Below are 21912 nucleotides of genomic sequence, written 5' to 3' on the forward strand. Positions count from 1 at the left end.
ACCATGATCTGTTTATCCAGCACTGATCTGGACACAGAGTCAGAGGCTGCAGAGCCACCAGAAGGGGAGCCAGGTCTGGGTCAGGACTCAAAGCTGACTGCGGAAAGCATAAAGACCACTGTCAGTTGGGCGAGAACTCCCAGAGCAACTCCCAGGTAACCAATGCTGATAGGGCCAGAGCCTGGACCCTCAAGGACACCTTCTCCTAAGCCAAAAGAAGCAAGATGCTTCCCATTGCACATCATCATCATCCCAGCAGTGCTGAGAGTGCGCTAGGACAGAGGCTGTGGAAGGGAGGAGCATTGGTTGCCTGGGACAAAGTCTGGAGGAGGAAGTCCAAAGACAAAGACATAAAAGGTAATTTTCTCGCTTGGAGCTGTCCATGGTCCAGCAACACTGGACCAGCCTTGGTGCTTTCCCCATGGGTTCTGGAAATTGATCGAAACAGGACATGCATGTGATGCTAAACCAGTTAGGGTTATGTCAGAGCCCAGCCACTGACTCCTGAAGTGGCTATCTAGGGTCTCGTCAGAAAGTGTTCTTTTCCATCCTGCTGCTTTGAGAGCTGGAGATTTGGATTTGGGGCTTTATACTTTGCAAGTCTATGCTCTACCATCCAGCTAGGGGTCATCCCAAACAAAGGTGTGCCCTAGGGAATGGGCCAGTCTGGGAATTGGGCGACTCCCTCCCAAAGAATCATGTCCATTGTACAATAAAGCCTGTTCAATTTTTCTCCTCACTCTGCCCCATAGGCATCAATGCCAAGGTCTTGGTGGGGAAGTGGAACTACATTGCTTTGTAGTCGGGAGCCTCCAGCCTATGGGCTTTGTGAGGCCCACCTGGTTTCCCCCACCTATTGAGCACCTGATACCATTCATGATGTCAGGTGAGGAACAGGTAAAGATGCAGGTCAGCCCAAAGGGGCCGTACTGTACAAATGGCTTTGCAAGCTCTGGCAATCAGCTGATTGTCAGGGGTTGCAGAGCTGCTCAGCGAATGGACAGGCCTTGCAAAGTGCTGTGCAAGGCCTGGCAATCAGCTGATTTCTGCGCCTGGTGCTTAGCACTCTGCTGACCATCAGTGCCTTTCAGGCTGTGCCTTGCCTGCACAGATTGATTTCAAACTGTGGAGGCAAAAACAGGGCAGCCCTACCTGGAGATGTCTAGGATTCAACCTGCATGCAAAGCAAAGGCCCTGATGCTGAGTCCTTCCCCCCAAAACATGAAAAGCTGCCTCATTGGTCTACCTAGCTCAATACTGGGAGCAGATCTGCATGGTTTCAGGACGGGATGCTGGAAGTCCTTCCCACCTGCCCTGGAAATGCTGGATGAAGCTGGACCTTCTGCCTGCACCTTCTGCTGCTGGCCCTTCTCCTGGAATGGAGGAAGTTGCCTTAAACACAGTCTTGTCCTCCTAAGCGGAGTATTGTCAACACTGACTGGTAGGTCTTCCCCAACCCTAAGTGGAGACATCAGGGACTGAACCTTTATCAAAAGGGACTTTACAAAGATGCTCCACCTCTCAACTACAGCCCCTGGAACAGAAGAAGCTACCCTACACAAAGCCAGACCCTTGGTACATCTACGCTGATTGGCAGCACCCCTACAGGGACATTCCCAGGCATATTAGGAGGTAACAGGGATTGAACCTGGGTCTTTCTACAAGCCAAGCAGGTGCTCTACCGCTGAGCTACAGCCTCTCCCCAACACAGGAAGCTGCCTCAAACCAGGTGAGAATATTTGCCCCCTGAGCTGGGTCTTGAACCTGGGACCTTTTGCAAAATGCGGGGCCATTCTCCATATATTTTATTATATACACCTTCGCTGACATAAATGATATATTGCCGAATATTAATCAGCCCTCCCTACCCCCAGCGTGAGGAATGAACCCTTCTGCGTGTAAACAAGTCCTTTGATCGAACACAACATTACGTCCCACTTGCTGCAAGATGGATTTCCCTGGGATCCTTCCTGCGCTCACACAGGCTGAATGCTAAATGGAGCACACAAAGAGCTCGTGGTCAAAACAACCCAGCAGGCGACTTTCATCCATCACAATGGGCATATTTCCCATTCTGGTTCAGAAGATGCTGAGCTGCACCAGGAGCGAAAGCTCATCAGGGAGATTTCCTGCCTCTTCCGCATGAGCCATCGAATAATCTTTAGGAGCCATGCAGCCTTCTTAGATGACTCAAAGTGCTTTATGGACTTTTTCCTTCTTTTTTCCCACAGCCATTACAACGACCCTACAAGGTAGGTCAATGTTACTCTCTCAATATTGCAGATATTGCCATACGTCCGGAATTTCCCAGACATATCCAGGATTCATCTGTCAGAAATAGCATCTGGGCAGAATTTCTGAAGATCGGTAAAAAGGCGTATGGCGACCCATGTCGGAAGTGTTGATTTTTTTGCTAATTTCCTTTAAAAAATTGCTCAAAAATTTGGCCAAACAACTTGGCCAAAAGAAGCTCAGCAACTTTTGTGTCTGGATTTTCACTTTTTGAAATATGGTAAGCCTAAGATAGGAAGGTTGGGGCAGAGAAAAAGAGAGAGAGGTTTGCCAAAGAACACTGAGTGAAGTTTGTGGCAGAGGCAAGGTTCAAACAAGATATTCCCTGGTTCATCAGTGACTGGGGTTTCATTTTAACTGGCAATGCTTATTTAAATTTATTTATCTATATACTGACCCCTCTCACAAAACGTCAAGTACAGCGATGTTTGCATTAAAAAAACACACCTTTAAAACCAATACAAACCAATCATAAAAATGTCTTGCCTACCCCATTTCTCTTTTTTTAAGAAAACAGTAAATAAAACTTGCTTCTTCCTCTTGTTTTTAGAAAGAGCTACTTAAATACTCTTTAAATCTCACTCAGGAAATCTTTTAAAAGATTCTTTTAAAAGATTCCCTGACTGGGATTCATCAATGACTGGGCTTTCATTTTTACTGGCATTGCTTATTTAAATTTATTTATCTATATTCTGAGCCCTCTCACAAAACATTAAGTACTGCAGTGTTAAAACAACACCCCTTTAAAAGCAATACAGAACTTGCCTACTTGAAATTGTTTTTAGAAAACAGTAAATAAAACGTGCTGCTTCCCCTTGTTTTCAGAAGGAGTTGTTTTTCATGCTAAAAGGAGGTGGGCACAAAAACCCGGATACTCACTCGGCGCACGAAGTACAACGGTCTGGCCAGCGACTGAGCCGAAAGATCCATGGGAAACGCAGGAGTAATTTCCCTCTGCGCTGGACCCTCCTGGGAAGGCTCCCTCCGCTGAAGGTGACGCCCCTGGCGACGAAATGAGCAAAGATCCATTGGGGAGGAGGCGGAAGTTGTCCTTTTCTGCTAGTGGGAGCCCATTCTTCTTCCAGGTAATGTTGAGGAGCTCCTCAACGGGAGCCAAGTTGCAGCGCAGCTCCAGGGTTTGGTTTGGCTCTAAGGTCACTTGGCCTGGGCCCGGCCCGCAGGTCAGCTCCAGAGATGGCCTTGGAGATGGTTCCCCTGCAGCAAAGCAAAACAGAAGGTTGGCTTGTTGGAGGAACTACAGTAGGACACCTTAAAAATTTTTTTTTTATTTATGTAACTTTTTGATTGTTGTTGTTTTGACAAATTATGGTCATATCAACCACAGGAATATAACAACAACAATACAAACTCTCCAACATTACAGTGGTACCTCGGGTTAAGTACTTAATTCGTTCCAGAGGTCCATTCTTAACCTGAAACTGTTCTTAACCTGAAGCACCACTTTAGCTAATGGGGCCTCCTGCTGCCACCACACCACTGCTGCACAATTTTTGTTCTCATCCTGAAGCAAAGTTCTTAACCCAAGGTACTATTTCTGGGTTAGCGGAGTCTGTAACCTGAAGCGTCTGTAACCTGAAGCATATGTAACCCTATGTACCACTTTACACTGATAACAACCACCACCACTACTACTACTACTACTACATTTATAAACAACAACAACAACATTTATACCCCACCCATCTGACTAGGTTGCCCCAGCCACTCTGGGCAGCTTCCAACATATATAAAAACAATGAAACATTAAATAGGGACACTAGGAGGGTCTGAAAATTCCACACACTAATACAACTATTTATTTATTACATTTCTATCCCGCCTTTTCTCCAAGGAGCGCAAGGTGGCGTACGTGGTTCTCTCTCCCCCCATTTTATCCCCACGACAACTATCTGAGGTAGGTTAGGCAGAAAGAGAGAGAGAGGGACAGGCCCCAAGGCCACCCTAGTGAGTGTCATGGCTGAGGGAGAGTCAGAACCTAGCCCTTCCTACTAGTCTGTGCACCCAAAGTTGTCATCGTCATTGACAAAAAGGGCAGGACAACCAACATATAATAACAACAAGTGCTGATGTTTGGTGGTTTCTTGAGCATGTGCAGAGAGAGCCTGACATGGGCCACACTAACCTCCAAAGTGCCCACTTGCAAGAGAGCCGTAGTATTTTTTGAAAGTGTTTGGCCATTATCTGCAAATGTCCTTGAGAAACACGGTGGCCAACAGGAATTTGCACGGCTATCGCAGCCTACTCTGTGAGGAAACCCTCCGCAAGCCAGCTCCTTTTACAACCCTGCGCCAAATAATTTTGTTACCATTCCAACTGAAAATGTTTCCTGGTTCCATAACAAGTTTATCAGCATGGGCTGAACCACATGGCTGGGTGCCCAGTGCCTATCGCAGATTAATTTTATAGCTATTCAAGCACCCAATTAAACCTTCTGCTACCTACGGATGATAAAAAGGACCACCTTTCTCGGGGGTGGAGAAGAGCTCACTCCAGAGCATGCAATTAACTGCAGCGATGCCCAACATTAACACAGTTAAATTGCATTCTTCAAAGACGTGCAAAGAAAGCTGGAAAAAAATTGCATTCTTGGCAAGTGAAATGACTAAATGGTCAGTTAATTTAATTCACCCTCCTTCCTCAGTCTGCAATACATCATAGCAGCCATTATTTCAGAGGTAAGTGTTGTGGTCTTCTCGCTGCAGACTTTTGGTGTGAGAAGCTGCACTGCGCTTCTCCCCCCAAAAAATCCTTACCCTCTTTCTGCACAATATATTCAGGTTGAAGCACCTGGATCTTGTAGACACCTTGTCACTGTTCCAAAAAGGTGCCCCAACCCTAGAATCTATTCCATCTGATCACAAAGGTCTAAACCAAACATAGGCAGCATGGTGTAGCGGTCAGAGTGCTATCTATTTATTTATTTATTTATTTATTTATTTATTTATTTATTTACGGCTATTAGCCCATAAAATATGTACAAACATAAAAGGACAGAGGCATAAAGACCGATATATTCGACACCAGAAGGTGAACACCACGATGCAAGGGTGGGTCATTGAGCAGACTAGGACTAGGAGTACCTGGGAGTTGTTGTTTAGTCATTTAGTCCTGTCCGACTCTTCGTGACCCCATGGACCAGAGCGCGCCAGGCACTCCTGTCTTCCACTGGCTCCCACTGTTTTGTCAAACTCATGCTGGTAGCTTCCAGAACACTGTCCAAGCATCTTGTCCTCCGTCGTCCCCTTCTTCTTGTGCCCTCAATCTTTCCCAACATCAGGGTCTTTTCCAGAGAGTCTTCTCTTCTCGTTAGGTGGCCAAAGTATTGGAGCCTCAGCTTCAGGATCTGTCCTTCCAGTGAGCACTCAGGGCTGATTTCCTTAAGAATGGATAGGTTTGATCTTCTTGCAGTCCATGGGACTCTCAAGAGTCTCCTCCAGCACCATAATTCAAAAGCATCAATTGTTCAGTGATCAGCCTTCTTTATGGTCCAGCTCTCACTTCTATACATCACTACTGGGAAAACCATAGCTTTTACTATACGGACCTTTGTTGGCAAGGTGATGTCTCTGTTTTAGGAGGACCTGGGAGACCAGAATTCAAATCCCCACTCAGACCTTGGACCGCCAGTCACCATCTCTCAGCCTGTCCTACATCGCAGGGCTGTTGGGAAGATGAAATTAGGAGTGGGAGAATGACAAGTGCCACTGTGAGCACCTTGAAGGAAGATGGGGGTATAAATGGGTGGTCTTGGACCAGTCCCATTCGTTCAGCCCAACCTACCTGACAGGGTCCTTGTGGTATATAAATCCAATAAATAAAAAAATGGGGGGGGGACCTCTTCCTGTATTACAGAGGGTTGTACTAGAGTACCCTCAGGAATCCCTTCCAACTCTACAATTGACCTGCATGTATGTAAAGGCATCCAATGTATATAAAACCTGGCTAATCCATGCTCCTCACAGCGCTTGCAAAATCTAGCACCAAGGCATTTTTCCGTGGCTGAGAGAAGCAGTGGCGTAGCATGGGTTGTCAGCACCCGGGGCAAGGCAAGTAATTTGCGCCCCTAGCCCGTGGATTTGCGCCCCCTAACCCGTGGATTTGTGCCCCCTAACCCTAACCCCCAGATGTTGCGCCCGGTGCGGCCGGGCCCCCCTGCACCCCCCACGCTACGCCACTGGAGAGAAGCAACCCATCGAGGCTGGAATATCTACTCAGCAAAAAGAAACAAAAAAGAGGGGCAGAGACTAAGCAGACCCCCTCAGACACTTTGCACTCCACAGAGAGCAGAAGCAGAAGGGCTGGCTAGCCTGTCCTCCTTCCAACGCTGACATCACTATCCGATTCTTGGCACCAGTCAAGGAGTTTTCCTGGACAGCTCCTGCTGCTACTGCACAGGCAGGTCCCTCTCGCTGGGCCTGGATGCCAGCCAGCCAGCCAGCTCCATTCCTGCTTCTGGGCATGCCAGCCTCCCTGGAGAAAACCACGTATGTGCACCTTGCAGAACCCAACAACAAACGCCTCTGGAACAAGGGGAGTTTTTCAGAAAGCAGAAGGGAAACAGCCCGGCTAAAGAGGAGGTGAGCACAGGGGACCATTTCAATGCTAGGAGAAATTTCAACACAGGTGCAGAGCGCAAGCAGTGTTAGAAATTCAAGATACATAAGCTAGGTATATACATCGTTCTGCCCGGACACTGAGGTCCAGCTCCGAGGGCCTTCTGGCGGTTCCCTCACTGCGAGAGGCCAAGTTACAGGGAACCATGCAGAGGGCCTTTTCGGTAGTGGCGCCCGCCCTGTGGAACACCCTCCCATCAGATGTCAAAACGATAAACAACTACCTGACATTCAGAAGACATCTGAAGGCAGCCCTGTTCAGGGAAGTTATTAATATGTGACATTTTAGTGTATTTTTCATCTTTGTTGGAAGCCGCCCAGAGTGGCTGGGGAAACCCAGCCAGATGGGCGGGGTACAAATAATAAATTATTATTATTATTATTATTATTATTATTATTATTATTATTATTAGTGCCAAATGGCTCCTTAAACCAAGGTTATTGTCTCCAAAACAGAAGGCCTAGTTGCCACTTTTGAGCTGGACAATGCAACTTTTTGGTTCCCGAAATTCATTCTGATTGTGCAGATAAAATATAACGGATACAATTATAAAGGATGTGTTGCTAGTGTGTGAAAACAGTCAATATCCAAGCGTCCCCAGGCATGCACCTCCAGATGGTGGAGACGTCAGCGTCATCCTGCCACCCAGGCATCTTCACTTGGGTGCAAGTGGCCTGATTTTGAATGCTGAGCGCAAGCTCAGCCCACAGGAGGTCCCAGGTTGAGTCCTGGTTAGAGAAGGATGAGGCAGCAATGATGGAACAGGAAAGATCTCCTCTGGTAGCTGGAACAGCCAGAGCCTGTCTCAATAGGACAGTTTCATACATTCAGCCACTTGGAAAGTTAATTTCCTGTGCTGTCGTGAGCAGTTGCCTTATAACAAGCCATGGTTTCTACCACTTGGTCTTCTAGCTTAGTGTTGTCTACACAGATTGGCAGCAGCTCTCCAGGGTTTCAGACAAGGGACATTCCCCGCTCTACCTGGAGTTGCTGTCGAAAGTTGTACTCGAGGCCTTCTGCATGCAAGGCAGTTACTCAGTTACTTGCAAGTGGGACCTGAGCACCAGAGCTCTTCTCTCCTCCTGCAGAAAGATTACTGTCTCTAACCGTGGAGGCAAAGCATAGCCATTGTGGCCGGCAGCCATGGGTAGCCTTCTCCTCCATGAATTTGCCCAACCCTCATTTAATTCCATCCACTTTGTGACTAATAGCTATCAATAGGTGCAAAAAGGGACATAGGAGGCTAATGCCAGTCACTTGCTATACTTGGGTTTTAGTGTTTTGCTGTTTTTGTGTGTTGCTTTGGGTCACCTTTGTGAAGGTAGAAAAATAATAAAAATAGGAAGCTGCCTTAAACAGAGCCAGACCTTTCCAGAATCCGAACATTCCCAGTCCCACTGGGAGATGCCGGGAATTGAAGCTGAGCTATGACATTTCCCAGCATCCTGTGCAACACACACACACACACACACACACACACACAACCCTCATCTTTCCCAAACTGGATTTCCTCTTCACAGCATCATCAGCCCTGACAGAACATCCCAAAAATTGGAGCTATGGGACTAATTTTTTGTGCTTATTTTGGGGGGTGGGACTGAATCACACACCAGCTAATTATGGTTGCACAATTATAGTTGATTGGGAGTTATCCTGCAACAAACCTGCTACCCCCAAAAGTCTGGACATTTTCCCATAAGGGAACTGATGGGAAAATGCGCTGGGAAGTATGGGATAACACTTTCCAACAAATCAGAATAAATGCTCATGAAATAGCAACCATCATCTAACCTCCCTGCAAACCAATCAGGACAAACGCTCAAAAAATGAGCCGTCTGGAAGTGCCTCAGGTTTCAGCAAGGGTGACCCAGTTCCAAGGTAAGATGAAGATACTTCCAGTGGTGTATCTGGGATCCAACTAAGGGACTGACTACAAATTTTGTCCACCACATAATGTGCCCTAATCTCACCAGTTTGCCTCCAGCCTACTGAACTGGGGGAAAGAGTCAGGAGCCACTCCAAGACAGGATCAGAGCATGCACAGGACACGAAGGTTCTGACTGGCAGTGACTCTCATTCACCACAGACAGACAGGTGTGCAGCTTATTCAGAAGCCTGGATCAGATCATTTTAGGCAGGACTGTGTGCATTCAGAGGAGCACAGACATCAGCACTGGACTCTGCGATTTTGGCAAAGAGATGGTGCCCGGTAGCCAAAAGTTATGCACCCAGTGATGCCCATAACCAAAACAGCAGCAGATCAGGAAGCCAGTGTGTTAATAGGCACCAATCATCTACAAGGATCAAGTGGGCCAAGCCTCAAATGCCTGCAAATGATGCCAATGACATTAAAGACCAAAGACCCGTCAAGTGAATCATGCTCTTATAAACATCTGATGCGACAGCGCATGAACGCATTGTTAAAAGCCTCATTTGCTAAGGAGTTTCATGGCCTCAACTGATGACCCAAATTCTTGTGCTGCATGGGGATTCCTCGGGAGGCCCTCTGGTCCGGCCACCCCTGGCCACAAAGTGCCTTCAGGCATGTCAGAGGCCCATGGATTTTCTCTTACTGCATGCGCAGCCATGAGGTATTTCAGCTTGTGTCGATTCAGTGGTGTGAAATGACGCCTCACGCTTACAGATGAGCACCGGGGGCATTTAATCACTGCACTCCTTACATGCCGTGTGGCTAATTTTTCAAACCAGAGCTCTGCAGAAGCCTCTGTGGTGCAAGGGTCAAACGAGTGACATAATGCGCGGGAGAGCTGAGGGTGCCAGTGTGTCTTCTGCTGAATAATGGGCTGGATATTGCTTGCACATTCCATAGCCAAGTTCTGAGTTAAAACAACATGAAGGGGGCAGGGTGAGCAAGCTAACTCCACCCTTCAGTCACCCTCTCTGCCAGAGACCCTAAAGAAGCCGTTTGCCAACCTGCTGCCCTCCAGATGTAGCAGGACTACAAATCCCATCAGCCCCAGCCAGCGAAACCACGTGTGCCTGCCTGCACTTTGTGGAGGGGTCCGTGACTCTAAATCAGGGTTTCCCAAACTTGGGTCTCCAGCTGTTTTTAGACTGCAACTCCCATCATCCCTAGCTAGCAGGACCAGTGTTCAGGGATGGTGGAAACTGTAATCCAAAAACAACTGGAAACCCAAGTTTGGGAAAAAGTAAAGTTTAAAAGGACCCCTGACCATTAGGTCCAGTTGCGGATGACTATGGGATTGCAGAGTTCATCTCACTTTATTGGCCGAGGGAGCCGGCATACAGCTTCCGGGTCATGTGGTCAGCATGACCAAACCAGAGCAGTGCACGGAAACGCTGTTTACCTTCCCGCCGGAGCGGTACCTATTTCTCTACTTGCACTTTGACATGCTTTTGAACTGCTAGGTTGGCAGCAGCTGGGTCCGAGCAATGGGAGCTCACTCCGTCGCGGGGATTCGAACTGCCAGCCTTCTGATCAGCGAGCCCTAGGCTCTGTGGTTTAACCCACAGCACCACCTGCATCCCTTAAGTTTGGGAAATCTTGCTCTAAATAGTTGGAATTGTGGTGAGGCAAGTGAGCTTTTGCTATGCTGGTCTGTACTTGAATTCCCAGTGGGTCTGGCAGGCACAGAAAATATATGCTGGGTGGGGGCAGCTCAAGCCTTTCCCCCAAGCCAATGACGGTATCACTTGTTTGGGTGACATATCTGAGATCGGCAGATGGCCTGAAACCCTCTTTGAGAACACACAGAGACATCTGGCTTTTGAACCGGTGCCCAGAACCATTTCAACTTTAATGGATCTTTCCATTAAGAACTCACTAAAGGGAACATGGCTGCCAGGACATCAAAACCCCCCCGCCCCAATTATGGGTGTTATAAAAATAAAACAAATTAGCTGCAATTATTTGCGGGTGCCCAATGCAAAAGCCTGAGCTTTATGAAAGAAATGAAAATTGATTTGGATTAGCGGGCATTGAAGGCTTTTAAAAAATTAACCAGTTGCTTATGACTTCAAAGCCTGGCGGGGTTCGGTCAGCGTTGCTGCTGGGCTGTGGCTACTTACCTGCCCGAGGAATCTTCCGTCACTACCTTCAAAGGCTGCTGGCTCAGCAGCAGATTTGCCATTAGGAAGAGTCAGGCTACAGTTCCCTAAGTTGTTGTGTACAACACTGGAAATGTGTTTTTAATTGGTGTTACATTTTTGCAAGGTTTTTAATTATGTGGCATTATTTATTTTGCAGGGCTTGCCTTGCGCTCGGTGTGGAAGCTGCAGTTAGTGCAGAATGCTGCAGCAAGGTTGCTGACAGAAGTGAGACCTTGTCAACATACGACACCCCTGCCCGTGCACTGCTTGCAAATCTCTTACTGGGCCAAGTTCAATGTGTTGCTGTTAATATACATAAAGCAGCTTGGGACCAGTTTACTTGCGGGATCATCTTACCCCATATATGCCAACTTGACCGCTTTGATCTGCGGCACTTTTACACACACCACATAATATCCATTCCATGCTATTAATATTCGTGCCACAGTTTTTTAGTGTGGCAGCACCTACATCCCGGAACTCCCAGCCTATTGAAAACAGGCTGGCACCTCTGCTCTGCACTCTATGAAACCTGCTAAAAACATTTTTGCAACAAATCCTAGGAATCTATGTAAACACTAGCAGGCGTTTCGATCTGAAATTTTAATTATGCTGATTTTAATTACATCTTGATGTTTTAAAAACTTCCTCTTAACTTTGACGGTTAATTATCATTTTAACGCACATTTTATTGTTTGTTTTTTGTCAAATGCTTTGAGGTTTTACTCACAGCTAAGGAGTATACAAAGGGACGCAGGTGGCACTGTGGGTTAAACCACAGAGCCTAGGACTTGACGATCAGAAGGTTGGCGGTTCGAATCCCCAGAACGGGGTGAGCTCCATTTCTTGTGCTGCCTGCACAAGAACCTTGATGTTGCCATCTCAGGCAGGCAGCACAAGAAATGGTATATCCAGCCCATTGGCAACCTGATTATTTTAAGAAGCTATTCACATTCATCTTACAATGGATTGCCCACCTGATGAGAAACTGCAGAGTAACCTCATGCAAGGAGGATGGAGCAGAACTCAGTGGCGAAACACCTGCTTGGCATGCAGAAGGTCCCAGGTTCAATCAAGGCCTCCGGGGTTTCAGGCTGGAGCTTTTTCCCAGTCCTACCTGGAGGTGCCATTGGGGTTGGAACCAATGGGACCTTTTGCATGCAAAGCAGCTGCTCTGCCTCTGAGTCACAGGCATTCCCTCTTCCCCATTCCTACTGGAAGCTCAGCAGTCAAGATTCTCCAAGTCATTCCAGGTCATGGAACATGCCATCAAGGGCACAGAGCGAAATCTGCCAAGTCCTCATTAAACTGCAACTACAGGGCGAAGGCAGGTGACCTGACCAAAGAGGAGCATTGACTCCCATCGCAGCCATTTTCACAGAGCACATCTTGCGGCCTTGTGAATCTCCCAAAAGCTGACTTTTGCCTCTTCCAGCTCCAATTGCAAAACAGAGATAAGGGTATTTTTACTACCCTCCCTGGAGCTCCCAAGGCCTGATTTCGTGACATCCTAATCTCTTCCTTGCTGGGAAATGCCCCCCACCCCACCCCATTGACAACCCATGAAAATAAGTCTATGCAATACACACTACTCAGCTCCGCAAAAAAACCTGCATGATAAACTAAGGGAGCCTCCTTTCGGACCAATATATTGCCTACATTTAAGAATTTGGAGATTTGGTGTGTTGTTGTTGTTTAATAGGGACACACAAGGGCATTTTTATTTATTTATCTTTAAAAAGCATTTCTTGGTCATAAAATATCAGGGGGTATAGAATGCTAAGGCATCAAACACCATTTAAAAAAAATAATTGCAGATAATCGTTAAGGTGTCTGGATAATTGAAAAGGGGGGCGGGATCTAAAAGCCACAAAGTATAAAAATGCTCAACTTTTTGAGGAAACTCTCAAAAGTCAAAAGCGAGGACGTGTCTGCTGCAACTCTGCTGGAAGAGCGTTCCACAGGCATGGGACTGGCGACACTAAAAGCCAGATTTTTCGTTGAGTTCAGTTGGGTATCTGTAACATGGGGGACAACAAACAGCACTCCTTTCCATGCTCTCCACAATGGGGCTGGGACATGAAGACTCAGGCCTTCCTTGAGGTAATAAGAATAATAATTTATTATTTATACCTGCCCTTCTGGCTGGGTTTCCCCACCCACAGGGCGGGTGCCACTACCGAAAAGGCCCTCTGTCTGGTTCCCTGTAACCTCACTTCTCGCAGTGAGGGAACCCTCAGAAGGCCCTCGGCACTGGATCTCAGTGTCTGGGCTGAAGAATGGGGATGGAGACGCTCCTTTAGGTATACTGGGACGAGGCCGTTTAGGGCTTTAAAGCTCAGCACCAACACTTTGAATTGTGCTCAGAAATGTACTGGGAGCCAATGTAGGTCTTTCAGGACTGGTGTTATATGCAGGTATCCTGCAGCCAAGTTATTTAGGCCTTTGGGTATCAACACAAGAACCTTGAACCAGCATTCAAAATCCCCCAGGCACCAGGCGTGTTCTGCAACTGGCACGGGTCCAATTGCGACCACATGGAGATCTCTGGAGGTCTGGTTGGCATCTGATATCTCTACCTGGCTGGCCCATCCAGCTTCCTTAAGCAGGTCTCAAATTTCAGTAACCTGTGCAATGCTAAGATTCATCACCCCCACCCCAACACTCATACTCCATTCTAGCCAGATAACTCAGTTGGTAGATGAGGAAGCTCTTAATCTCAGGGTTGTGGGTTTGAGCCTCACTTTGGGTGAAAGATTCCTGCTTTGCAGGGAGTTGGACTAGATTATATCCTTGTGGTCTCTTCCATCTCTACAATTCTGTGATCCCCTGTCGTGCCCCCAAGGCTCCACACCCAGTGCGACTGAACCACTTGACAAGGGTTGAATCAATAATTCATTCCCTAACCATCCACCATGGGAAAACTGCTCCGTGGCCATTTTGAATCTGTTACCAATGACCACATAGGATGAAGTAGACATACGTCCAGAGGACTGCCTGACCCTCTTGTTGTTGTTTAGTCGTGTCCGACTCTTTGTGACCCCATGGACCAGAGCACACCAGGCACTCCTGTCTTCCACTGCCTCCCGCAGTTTGGTCAAACTCATGCTGGTAGCTTCGAGAACACTGTCCAACCATCTCATCCTCTGTCATCCCCTTCTCCTTGTGCCCTCCATCTTTCCCAACATCAGGGTCTTTTCCAGGGAGTCTTCTCTTCTCATGAGGTGGCCAAAGTATTGGAGTCTCAGCTTCACGATCTGTCCTTCCAGTGAGCACTCAGGGCTGATTTCCTTAAGAATGGAGAGGTTGATCTTCTTTGACCCTCTTACCCCAGCTCAGTCACTGACATCATCTGCAGGAGTGTCATGGGTCATCCTCGAAGTGGACAAGAGTTGACAACAACAAGAAACTGAGCCTGTTGTGTCACCAGGCCAGACTTGTGGAACATTCTGCCAACAGAGATTCAGCAGAGGTCTCCCATGCCAACTTTTAAGCACCTGCTAAAAACTTTTATATCCCCATTAGGCTTATGCAGTCAAGTAAAAAAGACATATTTCCATAACAATTTCTGATTTTAAATTATTGTATGATTTGATGTACAACTGTTGTAAGATGCTCTATTTTTTATCAATAGTGGTATACATTTTAATAAATAAATAGACATCCAAACTGCTTCCCTTCCTGGAGCTTTAGTGACTACTTAGTCCCTGCCCCATCCAAACAAGATTTGGGGGATGCCCTGAGTTCATCAGACTGTCACTGCCGCTGGAAAGGGATTACCATTAATTGAGCTTACAGTTTATTAGCTCCGGATTATTTCTTAGTTGCTGGTCTATAAGCACTCTCGTTTTCCAAAACTGAGAGAATTACAAGTCTTGCTCGGATCACCGGGACAATCCAAATCACATCTTCTTTTTTCTTTCTTGCAAATTCTTCATGCAAAAAAACCCCACAACCCCCACAACCAATCCTCTGCTCTTTCCCAAATATCCTATTAGTTCAGCTTTGCCAACGCCATAAAAAAAATGATACTGTGAAATTTGAAGCCTCTACCAAGCTCCACTGGATCTGTTTTCTGGCACACTACAGTACTGCATGTGTCTGAAATGTAAAAATGCACACAAGTTGGTTTGTTTTGCTTCAAAATTTACATCTCTCAAAGGCAGGGGTGGGGAACCTCTGGCCCTGCAGATGTTGTGGACTCCAACTCCCATCTCCCTTAACAACTGCACTAAGCTTGGCTGGGGATGATGGGAGTTGGAGTTTAACCACAGCTGGGGATCCTAGGTTGAAGAGCAACAGACAATAACCTAGACAACAACTTTATGGTGTCTCCCTAACGAAACCAAACAGACAAGTCCTGACTCCACCCAAACACAATGGAGCCCACTGCCTCCTAGTGACTAAACCATATAATGACACTATCCACACAATCAGGTCTTGGGGTTTGATCTGGCAATTCAAGGTTTTAGCCTCCTTTTTAAACATGGGCTTAGCCAAAGGGGGCAGCTGATCCCCCTGATCAAGTAAAACAACATAAATACTTAACAAACTGACCAATCACGTCAGCTCTGCCACCCCCCACAAAAGTCCTGCCCCCCCCAACAAACTCCTGCCCCCCTAACAAAATTTTGGCTGCGCCCATGTTTTCAAACCATCCAGACCAGTGTTTTCCAAACGTGAGTTGCCAGTTGTTTTTGGACTACAATTCCCATCATTCCTGGCCACTGGTCCTGCTAGCTATGGATGATGGGAGTTGTTGTCCAAAAACAGCTGGAGACCAAAGTTTGGAAAACCCTGCTCCAGATGAAGGAACTTGCAGCAAATGGTGGGAGGGAGTGATCTGTAGACTTCAGGGTCCCCACCCCCAGTTAGGAAATCTAAAGCACCACCTTCTCCAACATATTAGGATCTTCTTACTGCAGAAGGCAAACAGAAATGGGCACCAATAAAGGGATAATAAATCGATTTGAGAAACAAGTAGGAACGTGAGTGACAATTCTGCCTGGGAGAGGCTTGAGAGCTCTTTTTAAAAGCCAGACTCTCCCCTCCACCACTGCTTTTACAAGCACTACAGTGATACCTCGGGTTACAAACTTACCGTATTTTTTGCACCATAACACTCACTTTTTTCCTCCTAAAAAGTAAGGGGAAATGTCTGTGTCTGTTATGGAGGGAATGCCTACGGGTGGCATGCCTACAGATTTTGCTCCTCTAAAAACTACATGCGTGTTATGGTCGAGTGCGTGTTATAGGGCGAAAAATACGGTAATTCATTCCAGAGGTCCGTTCTTAACCCGAAACTGTTCTTAACCTGAGTTGCGCTTTTGCTAATGGGGCCTCCTGCGCAATTTCCATTCTCATCCTGGGGCAAAGTTCTCAACCCGAGGTACTACTTCCAGGTTAGTGGAGTTTGTAACCCAAAGTTTTGTAACCTGAGGTACCACTATATCTCTGAGCAATCAGCTTCACTCTGAAGCCTCTGAGTTGGAGCCTCAGAAGAGGCACAGTGGTTCTTCCCATGCCTGGCTAGTGGGCTATGTTTGGTTCACTTGCCATACAGGCCACTTTGGCAACAGACAAAGCCATCTGGCTGAGGAATCTAAATTCAACCGAAACACCATGAAAGTAATGGAACAAAGTGAATTTCAAATTGGTGCCAGCGTCATCTAATCATTGCTTGGAACCAGAGAGAGAACCCTTTTCCATCTAGCTCAGTATTGTCCACAAGGACTGGCAGAGGCTCTCTGGGGTTTCAGAAAAGGAGCCTTTCCGGAGATATTGGGGATTGAACCTGGGGCCTTCTGCATGCCAAGCAGGTGCCCTGCCTCCCACAGCTTGTCATAAGGGCACATCTCATTCGCCACCCCCAAATCGTGCCCTTTACTCTCTGCACATGAAATCTCAAGAGCTGGTTTGCAAATAAATAAAAATAAACAATCTGCTAAGGCAGCTAATGGCCTGTTTGGCCACACCAATTAACTTAATTATTTATTGACTGCCTATTTAAAGATCAGCTAGAAGGCGGAAATCCCCTAGGCGTGGGAGAAATAGCACAGAGTTGCACACAGGCACACCTGCCTTCCAAAGGGGTCTAAAAGCCACAGAAAAGATCCCCCCCCCCGTATGCTCCATGCACTGTTACTAAACTTACTGCACAGTTGTGATGTGCCTTTAAATCATCTGGGGAAGGAGCAGGGATAGGGGTCCCTGGAGACGTAGCAGAAGTCCAAGGTCTGCAGGAGAATCCTGGGGGGATGTTTTCTTTAAAAAGTAATTTGTTTTGTTTTTTAAATGATACAACTATGCAAAGGAGAGAGAGAAAGATCTTAGATAAGTCACAGTCAGGTTGGTAAGCTGTGGCTGTGCAGATGTTGCTGAACTCCAGGTCCCAGTGGTCCCAGCAAGCATGGCCAATGGTCAGGGATGGTGGGGGGACAGTACAAAACAACTAGAACTGGTCTATATGATGTCCCTATTTTCATCGGAGAAATGTTGGAGGATATGGAACAGGACATCCCCAGGGCTTTTTTTCCAGCTAGAACTTGCCAGAACTCAGTTCCAGAATCTCTCAGGTGGGCACCATTGCCATAATAAGAGAGCAAGGGAGGCATTCATGCTGAGTTCTGGCACCTCTTTTTCTAAAAAAAATAGCACTGGACATCCCTATTTTCATCAGAGAAATGTTGGAAGGTATGAAAAACTACCTTCTCTTTTGCTCCCTCCCTCAACCTGACCTCATGCAAATCCAGGATTGTCACGAGGCACTGTGAATCCTCTAATGTGGGCTGCGTGATGACAGCCTTACCTTTTTATGCATATAGAAAGATATAAGCTTTGGTGGGCTGAGGCTTATGCCATTATCAATGTGTTCATCTAAATATAATGTACTTTTATTTCCGCTTCAAACAGACAACATTTCTGTACACAAAACAAGTGGAACTACTGCCATCTGCCATAGCGCTTGTCTCAGGCATGTTTACACTTATTTTTGCCTAAGCTTTGAGCACTGTTGCGTATCAACAAGAATGCCGTGTTAGTCTTTAAGGTGCTGCAAGACTGCCGTTTTTGCTAGCATAGCTACCCCGCCGGGAATCCCTCCCACAGTGGTCCTTGTGGTCCAATCCTTTGTACGGCAGTCTTCTTTTCCATATCATTCTCGTCCGGTTAGTACTATGCTGAAAATTTCTCCGACATGTTTTTTTTTGGGGGGGTGAGGGTTAACCATTCTCCATCAATTAATGAGAAAAGGAACTGTATTCAAAAATTCTACCAGTAGATCCCAGCACACCTTCTGCTGGGTGTGATTTGGAAAGAGTGCCTTCAGCCAAGTTCCTGGAAGCATAGTGCTGTTTAGATAGTTCTATATGAGGATTCTGTAAGATTTCAAGCAGCGTTGGACACCTGGTGGTGCTAAGAGGCAGATCTGGTGCAAGGGGCACTTGTGAGGCACTATTTCATATTAAATCAACTTTGAATTTTTCAAAACTGGTAATAAATCCATCTTTTAGTGCAGCAGCATCTCTACACTTTGGAACTCCCCACCTATTGACACCAGGGAGGCACCTTCAATGCACTCTTTCTATCACCTGCTTAAAGCATTTGTGTTCAGGAAAGCCTCTACAGACACAGAGAAGTTACATATATTTCTTTTTCTGCTGCTATTGATTTTTTATCGTCTTCCGGACGTTTTTAAACACCTGTTTTTAACTTGTTTTATTGATAATGCAAATATTTTATTATATATATTTTTGTAAACTACTTAGAGGGCTTCTTTTGCAGGGGGTGTGCGTTTAGCAAATTTGTTTACATACATACATATTGGCAGGACAGAAATCTCTATTTTCAAACTGACTCAGGAGCCCCCGTTGGGACAAAAACGTAGATTTGGAATACAGTGGTACCTCTGGTTAAGAACCTAATTTGTTCCGGAAGTCCATTCTTAACCTGAAACTGTTCTTAACCTGAAGCACCACGTTAGCTAATGGGGCCTCCTGCTGCTGCCGCGCCGCCGGAGCATGATATCTGTTCTCATCCTGAAGCAAAGTTCTTAACCCGAGGTACTATTTCTGGGTTAGCAGAGTCTGTAACCTGAAGTGTATGTAACCTGAAGCATATGTAACCCGAGGTACCACTATAGTTGTAATAGAAGAAAAATAAACCTTTAAATAAAGGGAGAAGGAAATAGGGTTGGGGAATCCATTTGGGTACTTTGTGTGTGAGCATGGAGAACCTCCATATTCAAAGGAAGTCTATCACTGAATACTTAGGCAGAAATGCAACCTAGGTCTCCTCCAGAGTCTCCTCTCCTGGGCATTTTTGCCTAAGTTGCATTTCAGTTCTCCAAATAGCCTCTTTCTATTCCCAAAGCACAAAATTAACTCGCTACCCAAACAACAATGCTCTCGTTAAGTTGCTGCGTTCTCCCTCTGTAATGCAAATATGGAGTAAGGAAAAACGTTGGGATGCAGGCCAGAGACAAATTACTGTGCAATTAAATACTTGCTTAATTATATGAACCAGGGCGGCTGGGCTCACTGCTGTGGGAAACGTCAAGAGCAGGGAAGGAGACTGTAAGCAGGCTGGAGCTGCCTCAATAGGCACCACACTGGCCACTGAGGGCACCAGGAAGGGCTGGGAGGAGCTCCTGCTCTGAAACCCTGGAGAGCTGCTGCCAGTCAGTGTCGACAACACTGATCTAGCTGGACCAGTAGGTCTGACTTGGTGTAAGGCAACCTGGGATGTTCCTCTGTGCACAGGTGCATCACCTGCAGCAACTGGTATCCCAAGGTACATTGCCCCTGAGCATGGAGTCTCTACTTACCAAGCAAAGCATATTGATCTTGCCTTCAAGAATCCATCAAGCCAAAATTGATGTACCTTTTTCTAACCCGCTGCCTTTGAGATGTTTTGGACTACAACTCCTATCAGGCCCAGCCATGGGAGGTGTAGTCTAAAATGTCGAGAGTACAATGGGTTAGGAAAGGTTAATCTATCAGCCTACCCCGGGGGGGCAGCAAATTCAATGAATTAATTCTGAGCGTGTGAAGTCCCTCATTTTGTCTTCTTCTGAACAAACAGCATCCAAAATGTTTTGCTGTGGCTTTATAATTTGTTGGAAGCTGCCCAGAGTGGCTGGGGCTAACAACAACAACAACAACAACAAATAATAATAATAATAATAATAATAATAATAATAATAATAATAATAATAATAATATTAATAATATTAATAAATAAATAAATAAATAAATAAATAAATAAATTTTACAATTTAAAAAAAGTATTTTCATCCACTGCCACCTCAAGCCAATTTGATTCTCAGCCGGCACTGAAAGCCACCAACCTCAAACTTCCCCTTCCCTGCCAGCCCATCTCTCTATAGAAACTTGGTCCCGAAAAAGCCAACCGCATTTTAAGCAGGCCTGTGTGCCTTTGCAAAATGATATTGTGCAAGGAGCTGAATGAAATCTGCATGCAGGTGACCATTCGGGGGGGGGGGGGAACGAGCAAGAGGCATGTGACTGCCAAGACAATGGGAGACCCAAATTCTCAGGGAAAGGGTCCTAAGTCTATTCAGACGCCAACAGCTTCTGGTGTGGGGAGGGGTGGGGGGGAGTGAAGAGAAAGGGAGAAAAAGCATCCGCCGGGAACAAAAAAAGCCTTAAAGTCAAGGGAGGAAATTCACAAAAGGAACCTGATACAAACTGCCTAAATTGAGGATTATATAATCCGATTGTCGAGCTAGTGGGAAAAAGCTTCTTTCTTTCACCTCTCCGTTCCCAGAGCTGGTTCTGTCCCTTTCGGGAGCCCCACCACAAAGCAAGCAACGCGCACTGCCATAACAGAAACCAACGGGGCATGTCGCTCTCTTTTCTTTTTCTAAAGTGCTTCTGCAAGTTCTTCAGGGAAAATCCACAACAGAAGAGACCTTGCTATAGTCAGAACAGTCTGCACTGAGCAGAGAAAAGGTGAATACTATAAGTTTGCAATACACACCCCGAGTCTGTTCCAGCAATATGGTTCAGGCTTTCAAGGGGGGTGGAGAGGGACCCTCTTAGGGAGAGCAAACATGACAAAAGAATGACAAAAGAGAATGGGGGGGTTGCCAGGTTTTTCACTGGGTCTAGTCCTGTGCTTTTAAGAGAGGCACAGCAAAATTAAGTAGGGTTCCTCCCTTGTACAGAGGGGAGAGTAATGGGAACCTGTTTAATTTATGTGTGCCAGGGGAACATGCTGGCAACTTTTAGGGGAGGGGGTACATGATTTTTTATAGTGTTTCTTCCGAGTGATCACTTCCCCCTGGAAAAGTTTTTTTAAAAATATTTATATTTTATTGAAAACGTTCAGTGGGCAAAGAAAGTGAAAGACATGGAAGGAAAGAAGGAAAGAAGGAAAGAAGGAAAGAAGGAAAGAAGGAAAGAAAGAAAGAAAGAAAGAAAGAAAGAAAGAAAGAAAGAAAGAAAGATGCTTGAAACTGTAATGCAATACGATGTATAGCTCTGTGCTATTGTTCCGATTATTAGCAAGTCATTATAATTTTTATAAATGCATTTCTAGTATCATCATACTTATCCAGACACAAGTTGTGAAAAGCCATCCCCCAAAAGCATTTTTAGAAAACAACGAAAGCCATATTTCCTCAGCTGCCTTTTCCCATCCACTTCTTAATAGGTTTTACGTTTTCAGCACATAACATGGCTTGCCCAATTTTTATCTGAATAATCCTGACACAAAGGAGATTATGGGCTTCTGCGTTAACGACCTCTTGTGCAACAGAGGAAAGAATTGCATGACAAGTGACATCTGCCAAAATTTCTCCTTCGCCTCTTTTATTGAGATGTGTGCAAGCCTTAAAAACTGCAACCAAACCAAGCCACAGAGATGCAGAACTCTAAGACAAGATTTTGTTTA

At 46.0% G+C, this 21912-nt stretch overlaps 1 protein-coding gene across 2 annotated transcripts in view; it reads right to left on the minus strand.

The window, feature by feature from the left end:
• The window catches only part of IGDCC4 (immunoglobulin superfamily DCC subclass member 4), an 81004-nt gene that overhangs the window by 54852 nt on the left and 4240 nt on the right, over positions 1 to 21912 (minus strand). For both annotated transcript variants that reach the window (XM_081171040.1, XM_081171039.1), the window contains exon 2: positions 3172 to 3507. In XM_081171040.1, coding sequence (XP_081027166.1) covers positions 3172 to 3507 — 336 coding nt within the window. The remainder of the gene's footprint in view (positions 1 to 3171; positions 3508 to 21912) is intronic.

Source organism: Podarcis bocagei, assembly GCF_964188305.1.
Source record: "Podarcis bocagei genome assembly, chromosome: 14".
Lineage (NCBI taxonomy): Eukaryota > Metazoa > Chordata > Lepidosauria > Squamata > Lacertidae > Podarcis > Podarcis bocagei.